We start from the raw sequence: 11931 nt of genomic DNA on the forward strand, positions 1-11931 counted from the left end.
CTTCCCTCTCCATAGCCTTTGCAAGGCATCTGCCGTACACTAATCTACACTATTAGGACCACCAAAAAGTTCAAATAGCCATGAATACGCAGATTGCACTGAATAACAACCTGAAGAATCTGCTCTCCATATCCATTTATCTTCTTGTAGTAACTTAATAGAAACTCCATTCACAAGCTCCAACAAAAGATTAAAACTCGAGATCTCATGTTGAAAGAGTCCTCTTCGCCAACTAACATTCCAAACTCATCTAGTGCCATCATGAAAACCATTCTCCAATACATGTGATTCAGCATTTCTCGCCACTGCAAATAATCGCGGAAATGCTTCACACAATCGCACCCCTCCTACCCACTTATCTCTCAAAAAAAGAGTGTGTAAACCTGCACCCACACTTCTATCAAACTTCTCATCCAGCCATAAATTCCCTTGATGAATAACCTCCAGCAAATCACGCCACCACAAAGAACATCTGTTGTGAACTGATGAACGCTGAAGAGAAGAAGCTAATTTTCCATATCTAGATTCCAACACCCGCACCCACAATGAACTAGAACAGTTAACACCTCGCCACAACCATTTACCAAGAAGCGCCCAATTAAACCACTGCACATTCCTAATGCCCAAGCCACCATTCTTCCGCGGTCTACATACAGTTTTCCATTTCACCCAGGGGATTTTAGATCCATCCTTAACACCCTTCCATAAAAAATTCTGTTGGATAGTGACAATTTCCTTTATTACCGACTTCGGCACCTTAAAAAAGGATAACGAGTGCAATGACATAGAATTAAGAACGACATTAATCAAAGTCACCCTACCTCCAATCGATAAATACCTATGCTTCCATGACGCTAACCGCTTTTTAAGAGCCTCTAACACACCCTTCCATGCACTAGGCTTTCTCGGGTTAACACCTAACTGTAACCCGAGATACTTTAATGGGAAACTACCAATCTTACAATGTAGGAACTCCGCAGCCAAGTTTTCAAAGTCATCACCAGTGTTAATCCCCAATACAAAAGATTTATGGAAGTTAATTTTCATACCTGACATTAATTCAAAGCTATGCAATACTGCTTTCAAAGTCCACAAATTCTGCACCGAAGCCTCTCCCATAATCAATGTGTCATCCGCAAACTGCAGCAAAGAAATATCTGGTCCCCCTTCCCCAATCGTCACACCAGAGAATAACCCACAAGTCACTGCCTTCCGCATAAGAACTCCTAACCCTTCCGCTGCCACAAGAAAAAGAAAAGGGGCAAGAGGATCCCCCTGTTTTAGGCCCCGCTCAATATGAACCTCCAATGTAGGACAACCATTAATCAAAGCTGATAGGCTTCTCCCATACACACAAGCTTTTATCCAACTGACCCGTTTGTCTGAAAATCCAAAGCTACGTAACATAAACAAAAGATATCCCCACTCTATCGAATCATACACCTTCTCATAATCAAGCTTTAACACAAAACACCTCTTATTATACCTCTGCACATAATCAACTGCTTCATTAGCCACAAGTACACTATCTAACATGTTCCTTCCCGGGATAAAGGCTGATTGTTCTTCTGAAATTATTAAATCCAAAACTCCTTTCAACCTATTTGCCAAAAGCTTGGAAACAATCTTATAAAGACAACCTAATAATGAGATAGGCCGAAAATCAGATATCTGTTATGGGCAAGACACTTTTGGCACAAGTGCTACAAAATAAGATAATAAAGACCTAGGTATTTTTTAATATAGTAATTAATATATTTTATAAATTATTAATTGATGAAAAAGGAAAATTAAAAAAAGGTAAATAGGATGTGGTGACCATTATTATAAGCGATCTGCTTGGTGCATTGACTCACTTACTCTGACATTCCTGTTTTTCACAAAATTTAAAATTTATTTATTTATTTTGAATTTTAAGAAAAAGAAAAAGAATGGTTAAATTGTTATTGAGCAAGAATAAGATATATCTCATCATTTCTAGTTAAAAAAAAGAAGAAGAAGAAAGAAAAGAGCATCGAAGTTCTTATGATAACAAGTCATGTTAAGCACATCTTGCTAAATAACTTTTCTATACCTTATGCTTTTGTTTTTGTTTGTGCCGCTTTGTTCCTTCCTCTAGAATGCATGTTTTAACATATTTTAAGCAAGAGATCTATGTTTAGGGTGTTCCTAGAATGCATGTTGGTAAAAACTCTCACCAGCAAACTACTACTAGACACATTCCCCTACTCCATTAAGAAGGTTAGTCGAAGAGACTTTGTACAAGACGAACGCAAGGAGACAAAGAAAGATTATGAATTAGATAATTCAAAACCGTTCAAATTCATCCCATTACTCGCATAAGTTCTCAAACCAAACTAGAGTTAACCGATGACTTAATAATCATAATCATTCTAAAAATTAAGATTGTCAGATTATTTCGATTCTAGATTTCACCAATCGAATCCCATTACCCACCTATATAATTTGAACATGTCTGAGTAGGTTATCTAAAAGTTGATATTTACCTTTGTTATAAAAGATAATAAATATTAAAATAAAGTAATGTAATAAAATATTTTTAATTTTATTTTTATATAAAATTCTATAAAGTTGATATACTTAATAAAAATTTTTAGATCAACTGTTAGATTGATTAATCTTATAATTTATACAAAGTTATTAAAGTGTGTGAGTGTTTAAGTTTGGTCGTTTTTTATAATTTATACTTTTGTAATTTAAAAAAAAAAATTTTTTAATTTAGTTCTATTTAATATGATGAAATATTTGTAATTAATTTTAAAAATATTTTTAATTTTAAAAATTTATGAAAATTATTTTAATTTAATAATTTAATTTAATCCATGAGAATTTCACTATTTATAATTAAATTTTATATTTATTGCATTTTCTAAAAATTTGGCTTTATTTGGTTTTATTTTATTTATTTTAACTTTTAACCTTAAATTTTCTTTTACTTTGTTGTCGTGTATTTAATTATATTATGTTAACAACTATTATGAGGTGTCTTGTGATATAATTTGATCCGATATATATTATGTCATTGAGTGACAGACAAATTATTTTTAAAATTTGTGAAGTTGAAAATTGAATAATCAAAACTAAATGAAGCTATATTTATAGAAAATAAAATATTTTTTTGCCTAATACTTATTATTAAAAATGTATTCAGGTATATTCTATAAAAACATTATGAGACAACAAATTCATAATATGCTTCGGTCAACAAGTAATAAGGCAAATACTTACAGATTCTATAAATGTCATTTTATAGAGATTGTTTAGAAGTATTAAGGCACTTAAATTCTAGATTATTTAAACGACAAAAGTAGCTCATGATTGAATTAAGATTAAGAAGTTAAGAAAGAATAAAGAATATTAAAGGAGACCCATAGGAATAATGTTATCTCATATAACAATTCAATATGAAAATAGTTAGAACGTTTGACCTCACATAAACCATTATTAATGTCAAATATTTCTTTTACAATTTATGTTTTATTGTAATTCTCAATCTTTTATTCTAATTCGACTATTACCTTGTGCTTATTCAATGTTAATATTTTTTTTTTATATTATTACTGCCAAATATCATATTTTTTTTATATATTAATATTTTATATATATATTATTATTGCCAAATTTCATATAAGATAACAACTAAAAAAAGCATCAATAACAAAACCTTTTTTTCAAACTGAATAGAGTTTAGAAAGTTAGAACTTTAAAACTTGTTTGGGATTTATGTTTAAGAGAGAAGGGGAGGAGAAGGGAAGAGTTAAAAGAGATTAATCATTATTTGTAAGTTGCTTAATTAAGAGGCGAAGATATTAAACTCTTCAAAACCCTCTTAACTCTTGTTTTTTGAGTTCCTTCATTTTAGAGTTTTCTCTTTCCCACTCTCTAATACTCTCTCATAAATAAGATTTTAACTTTTTTTTAAAAAAATGTTAATTTTTTAAGTGATGATTTTTTAAAAACATTTATAAAAAATAAAAAATTATAAATAACAGATATAAAATATAATATCATTTATAAACTTTCTATCACCCTCTTCTCTCAATATTAAATATCCAAATAAGAGAGGTTTAACCTTCTTTTCTTTCCATTTTTTCTCCCTTCAAACTCTTTTCTTTTCTCCCTTCCAAAGAAAGTCTAAAAGAAATAACATGAAGAAAAAAGAATTGAGCACATAGATCACGCTTGTGACATATTCCAAGGGCAAGCCAAGGTCACCTCTATATTTCTTTTAGTTCTAAATTGTTGTTAGACAGTTTTCTCTAACTATAGAGATTTTACAATAATTCTTATCTTGTGATTGTAATTTTGATATATTTTATTTCTCTATTTCAACAATGTTCTCAATACAAATATTTGCACTTTTTTGAACAATATTAATTGATGCATCATGTTGAATTTGGTGTTTATCCATGGGATCTTGCAAGTGAATAAGCGAAAGAAGAGGATAAGGGTGCAAGCTAAGGCTAAGGTGCAACACCTATGGATTGGATTAGTAAAAAGCTTTGGTACATTTCTTAGTTAATGTTAGTGTTGTTTTTTTATTTATTATTAAAATTCGAGTTTCACTTAAATAATTTATGACAATAATAAATGTGAACCTTTTATTAATTTTGCATTCATTAATCACAACATGTACCTTCAACAGTGCAGGGATGCCGAAATATAACATTGATGTTAGCTAGGTTAGTCTCAATACCAATAGTGATATCAGTAATTTCTAGATATCAGCGTCAAGCAAGTATAGAGAAGGCAAACCATAATAAAATCTAGAGAAAAATAGAATTTGTTCCAATTTGATGAAACTCAACAATTTTATTAAATAACTTAATCAATTGCATTTAATTTAACTAACAAAATAACTAATATAATTCAATTTTCTTAAATATATTAATAAATTAGATATTTAGCAAACAAAACTAAGTAATATATTATCAATTCAAACTAATTTAACCAACCAAACTAACTAATATAATACAAATTTATTAAATATATCAATCAATTGCAATTAATTTAACTAAATAAACTAATTAACATTCTACAAATTCACTAAATAAGTTAATCAACTAAAATTAATTTAACTATTCCTTTCCCTCGGATAGAAGAGCGTAGGTCAACCCATAACAGTGAACACAGTAACTGACATTATTTATTTCATAAATAAATAAAGAAGACAATACAAGGTTCAATTCACTGGTAGGGAGACTTATGGTTATCTTCTTCGACATGCATACTTACACACTTACACAAGAACATATCTTTTATTTTACATTCTTCCTAATATATTCTTCATTATCAGTTAAATTTTATTAAAAATTACAAAAATTTAGAAATGATACTCATATAATTTTGTAATTTCTAATAAATTTTAACTAATAATCAAGAGTATATTTATATTTAAAAATTCACAAATGATCTGTAAGTCTGATCTGGCATCCAGCCCAAAGGAATAACATTGGTGGCCACAATAGTCTTGCGAGACTGAAGGGTTGTTAACCTAATAGAGAAGGGTGCATGAAGTGGTGATCCATTGTCAAGTTTCCAAACAGCACCCCATGATTGCTGCATGGAGTGCCATGAGGTTGTGTCAAGTGCTTCCTTCAGTTCGACCTTTGCAAGGTCACCATCTCCGTTCTCATATTCAATTGAGGTAGCAAAGTAATATTGGTTGGATCCAGAGTCCACGTGAAAGGCTATTGACATGCCAGGATAGTTGCATTTAACTCTACAAATAAATTCAAGATCGTCTCTAATTCTGTTAGTTTCAATATTGTAAACACAATTATTATAGGTTGAAAAGAAATGACAGAGACAGAGAAATTCGATGAGTCATAAAACTGATTGAATTTCATAATTTTAATATCTTTATTTTTATTTTCTTTCATATAAAAGTTTAAGATATTACTTTAATTAATATGTTTCTTTAATTAATATTATTGTGCTTATGTAAAAATTCAAAGCACAATAAGTGAACCATTTACATTATTTTAATGGTGTAATATATAGGAACAATCTAATACTGCAATAAATATGGAAATTATCAAGTTATTGTAACAAAATGATTGAATCTAATTGTCTGTACTATCATCTTTTCTTTATTTTTCTAGATATATAATAGTAACAGAGTTACTATAATATTCAAATAAAACAAATAAATTAAAAGAGATCATGTTTCAAAAATGGGTTATTGTAATAAATATAGCAAAATATCACATTTTATGATCGATTATTGTGATATTTCCACTTATATTAGCAAAAAAGTTTTAAAAATACAAAAAAAATTTATAAATTGAAATAGGGAATATTTAAAGTGTTTTTTGAGAACACCAAGTACGTGATCAGTTGGTCTCAAATTTTTAAGGATAGTCTGATAAGAGTAGTTTACTAATTTATTATAATTTTATCTTAAATTTAGTTTTTAAGATGCAAAATTTATAAAGGGAAAAGAAAGGAATAGGTAGCGTTTAGATTAATTTTTTTAATAGATAACGTTTGATATTTTTTAATTTTTAACTTAAATTTATTTTTAATTTAAAGCAATTGGGTTATGTATTTAGATCTTGAAATTTATAGCAAGAAGGAAGACAAGCACAAACTTAAAAAATTAACTTTAACTTTTTTTTATGTGTTTACTTTATAAGAAAGGAAGCACATTTATTTTGTAAAGTCTTTATAAATTGTATTTGAAAAAACTTTTTCCTTTTAAGTAAAAGAAAATTCTAAAATAAGTTAGTTAATTAAATACTATCATAGTGGGATAAATTTTTTAAAGAAATATCTAATTATTCTTAATATGTTAATATAATTTATTAATTAATGACCATTTTTATTTTTAAAATTTTTTAATGATAAATAAAATATAGTTTTTGGGGCAATTAAAAGCGGGCTAGCTCTTATGTTGTAACTCATTGATTAGAAGCTTAATTAATTAAGATCCTATACCTTCTATGTTGAATGTCAATTTTTCCAGCATTGCGTAGTTTTCCATCTTGACCGGAAATCGCCATGGCCCCAAAAGCAGTACCACTCAAATCAAAATGATATTTACCATCAGAGCCACATTCAGGACACTGGTCAGTAATGACTACCCTCACAGGTTTTCCCGAACATGCAGTATTCCCAGTACACTTCACCTGAAATTACAGCAATTTGAAATGCAAATATATATTAATAATTAATATCTTGGCACTTGCATGCACAATAGATACATAATATAGATTTTATTAATTAGAATCCAGAAACACATTTTGTTATATATGTTGATTAATTAATTGTTAGCACCTCATAACAAGAACCACAGCCTTTGCCAGAGTTAAATACATTAGGGTCTCCTGCAGATATCATTGATGAGAATGGTGGTATCCCAACAGCACTGCCATATCCACAAGCACCACCTGCATAATCAACAAATATAATCACGTAAACCCTTTCAACCATATTTTGAGCATAAAAGATGTTTGACGTACACTCCTTGACCTAGAGAGAGATAATAGATTTAATAAGTTATATGATGTAACATAAAAGAAAGAAATAAAATGAAAATGATAAAGGGTCAAATAGGTGATGACACTGTTGAAGTATCTATAATCAAAATTATTTAAGTATTACTTTGGTACGCTCTTAATTAATTTGTATGAAGGAAAAACTGCAAGTGACTAAATTTTTGTCATACCTTCACTTCCATCCCCTTGGGGAGATCCATACCAAGTGGCCACTGCAGGTGACCAATCTGACTGAGCTGAGGAGTATGAAGCATTAACAATCTTTCTAGGGTTGAAACAAGAGGAAGGGACAATTAGAAATACTGAGAGTAAAGCTACAAGAGCGAGTAAATGAGAGAAAGCGTGTTCAAGTGTAATAAGAGACATATTATAAGAACAACTTGGGATTTGGCAGTTCCCTAAGTAGTTGTTAGTTAATTTGTGATGTATGGTGTGAGAAATATGCCATGGCTTGTTCGGTATTTATAGAGAAGTAACGAGAGAAGCACATAATTTCTTAACTGCCAAACAGTACATATATTCCGAATGGCAATTTAGAAGAATATATGGTTAATCAATGATAGAGAATTTTTTTGAGTTCCATTTTCCAAGAACAAGACAAATGAAACGTTCAAAAATTTCAGATACGAGACATTTCTTTCACGTATTCATCACCTTGTAAAATGATTAAAATAAACAGCGATATGAAAGAACAATGAATAATTTGAAGGTGGAGAGGCACTGTTTTGCCTGATTTAAAAGAGCATAAAAAATGAATTTAATTAAAATACTCGACTGGGAGCATTTGATAGAATTTTCTTTTATGCTTCTTAAAATTTTTTTAGTTGAGAATGTTAAATTTTTACACTTAGTGTGAATACTTTAATTTTTAAAAGAAATAGTATTATTCCTAAAAATAATAGTTAAACCAAATCCAATATCAAAATAATTTAGAAATTGTTGTATAGCACTCTTAAGAATATTTAAAACACATCAAATAATTTTCTACCATTCCCAGGAAACATGATAATGAGGAAAATAAAATTTTGTACACTAAATACCACGTTAGAGTAATATTAAAAAACAATAAATTATAAGCTACAATTTTTTACTTTATTTTAGAAGAAATAGATATTGTCACTTCAAAATGCTTATTATTATACCTAATTTAAAATTTTTATTTAATTATTATTAATTTAATTAACCAATAAAAGAGTATTTTATATAAAAAATACTTTTTAAAAAAGTATCTATTTTAAGTAATACAAAAATATTAGGCTTAATTGTACTTTTGGTCAAAATACTTCAGTTTGTATATAATTTTGGTCTTAATTTAATTGCTCATATCTAACTATCTTAACTTCTCAATTATTAATATTAAATCTTACACTACAAAATCTCATTCAATAATTAATAAAAATATGACATTTTATTGATCTATATTAATTAATAAAGAAACAACAACTGAATATTTAAATAAAAGATTAAATTTGTAAATTAATAACTTAATTTTTAATTTTGTTTCAATTTGATCTTTTAATATTTTTATTTTATTTAAATTTTTAGTTTTTAAAAGGATTTTAAATAATTTATTTCTTTTATCAAAAGATATTAATTCTGTTAAAAAATATTATTTATCTTCTTCCTCGTTCTATATCCTTTACTTTACTTCTTCTTTTATTGATACTGTTCACCTGTATGCATCGCCTTTCATTTCTTTTCCATCTTTTTACTTTTTTTCTGTCAGATATACACTTATTTCTACCTTATTTGGATGCATTTGTTGTGATTGCATTAGTTTATGTTATACAATACTCACTCAACTAATGAAAAATTTGTTAAAATGTGTTGTATTTTATTAAAGTTTAAATTAGGTTAAATAAGTGATGAGAGGTAAGAGGTGGAAGAAAAAGAATAAGGAAGAAGGACAAGAGAAGGAGCAAAACGGTAATTTTTATGAATTTAATGTTTTTTACAAAAATAAATTGTTTTGAAATACTTTTTAAAGTTAAATAATTAAAATGAAACAAAACCAATTGTTAGTGTACCAATATATTAATTTATTCTAAATAAAATTTATAAATTTAATAAAAGCCTTTTTATTTATTTATTTTTTGTATTTTTTTTATAAACTTGTATTAATCAATGATATATTATAATTTTTAATATATTTTTGTTAATTAATTAATAAATAATATTTTAAGACAAATAATAAATTATAAAAAATGTGAATAATTAAAATTTTAAAAAATCACGTATAAATTAAAATATAAAAACTAAAAATATAATCAAGCCAAAAATATTATAAATTAATAAAATAACCTTATTTATCAAATTATTTTATTTCCTTTTACTACCTAGAAATTACCAAAATAGATTTAACACCATTTTCCTGGAATCCTCGAGTTTCCTGAATTGCTCCTTTCCTTGGGAAAGTCATCATCTTGGAGATCCCAACCATGATCGTATCAAATATGAGGTAAAACTTAGATATATATCACTTTCCTTATTTGAGAAAAAGGTAATAGTTACCTAATTTAATTGAGATATAACTTTTATTATTTTCATAACCTCTAACCATTGTATAAAGGAAGTAACACTCAGTTGATCTAATCTTAGTTTCTCATTCTCTGAACTCGTGATGTTTCTTTCACTTAAATTGATATAAAGTATCTTTATTTATCCACATGTATGTATATACACATATCTATTTCATTTATCTATTTTGTTTATTTAAGTCTCTTAAATATAAAATTTATACTAAAATAAATATTATAAACCTTGTAAACAATACTTATTATATATTGTTGATTAAATATATAAAAATATAAAATAAATGTAAACTACGTAAATGTAGCGAAATATTAAGAGCAAACACTTTGTTGAAAGAATCATACTACGTGTGCTTTAAATGGAAAAAGGGTCAAGGAATTACAATTAGTGAGTATATACATAAGAAAAGTTTCTTAATCCAGTCAAAGTAATTAAGAAATCGTTTTATTCTAAACGAAGTTGAAGACTTAACTTTCACAATAATATGTTTTTAGTTATTGATTAAAATTTATTAAAAATAAAAAAAAATTATGTAATTTTTTATTTTTAATTTAATAAGTCTTTCTCATACTTTTGTAGTATTTAATAATTTTTAGTTAATAAAAAACATATTAAAAAAATATATGTTAAAGAATACTTTCTTGACATTCTTCATAGAACAATACACAACAAATAAATTTTCAAAAAGAAAAATTTATAAAATAAGACTATTTGAATTTGTATTTATTATATTTTTGAATAGTATATGCAAGAATGTAAATTAGTTTTTTTAATTCCGTTGTTTTATTTATAGGATATAAAATGATGCACTTTCATTTACATGTTATAATATAAATAATATGTTTTATTTTTTATTTAATTATATATGATCAAAAAAATTTACAATTAAAGGCACATAATCACAGAAATAAAAATGAAAATATAATGTTCATATAAATAATATTTTTAATGTATAATCAAATTTAAGTAGCTTATAATAATTTATTTAAAATGATAATTAAACTTAAAAATTACAAAATAAATTATTAAATATAATTTTCATATTTATAAATATAATATTAGTTTTTATTATAATTTCATCATTTTAAAATATATTTATCAACTAAGTTTGTTCCAAATAATAACCCACACACACACACACATATATATATATATATATATATATATATTACTATATGCTTTGTGTAATAAATTTACTGACAGTAACAATTTGGTTTTGTAATAGGTAATGCTAATAAATTTTTGTAATATGTAAGTCACATCAAATAGGTATGCTAAATTAGCAAATGTATTGTTTAATAGTAGTATTAAAATTAATATATATTTATGCTATATCGATTTCGATTTATAATAATTATAAATAATTTTTTTTCTAAAAACTTGTAAGCGTTTGTAGTGTATATTTTTTATATTACTTAATATAATAGCTATTTTTTGTTTATTAATAGTTGTTTTAATAAATTTTAGTAATATTAAAATACATATACCCATTAATCAATAAATATAATATTTAATAATAACATTAAGTTAATCATAAAGTATAGTAAAGTTTACTTACTTTCATAAAATATAAAATTAATCAATTCAATAGTTATTTGAAAGTCCATACAAAGTATATTAATTTTATAAAATTTTATCAAAAATAAAATTAGTAAATATTAAATTTTGAATAACATACTTAAAAATGTTAAAATTATGTAAAATTTGATATAAATAACTATAAAAATAATATAAAATAATTCAACAGTTATATAAATCAATATTATTTTTTATAAAAGTTATTAAAGTGTTTAAGTGTATAAATTTAATATTTAGTAGTTACGGTTCTTAACTTTCTTTCTCTTTATACATATATAATATATTAAAATTAATTAATATT

At 26.1% G+C, this 11931-nt stretch overlaps 1 protein-coding gene across 1 annotated transcript; it reads right to left on the reverse strand.

The window, feature by feature from the left end:
• Window positions 1–5415: 5415 nt before the first annotated feature.
• On the reverse strand, window positions 5416–7886 carry LOC113871443 (putative expansin-B2). The gene is made up of 4 exons (XM_027508540.1): window positions 7691–7886; window positions 7300–7412; window positions 6961–7151; window positions 5416–5743 (listed from the first exon to the last, which is right to left on the reverse strand). Exons 1-4 carry the CDS (start codon window positions 7884–7886, stop codon window positions 5416–5418), a joined length of 828 nt encoding a protein of 275 aa, XP_027364341.1.
• Between the last annotated feature and the right edge of the window lie 4045 nt (window positions 7887–11931).

Source organism: Abrus precatorius, unplaced genomic scaffold, assembly GCF_003935025.1.
Source record: "Abrus precatorius isolate BTA unplaced genomic scaffold, Abrus_2018 Scaffold7, whole genome shotgun sequence".
In the NCBI taxonomy this organism is placed as follows: domain Eukaryota; kingdom Viridiplantae; phylum Streptophyta; class Magnoliopsida; order Fabales; family Fabaceae; genus Abrus; species Abrus precatorius.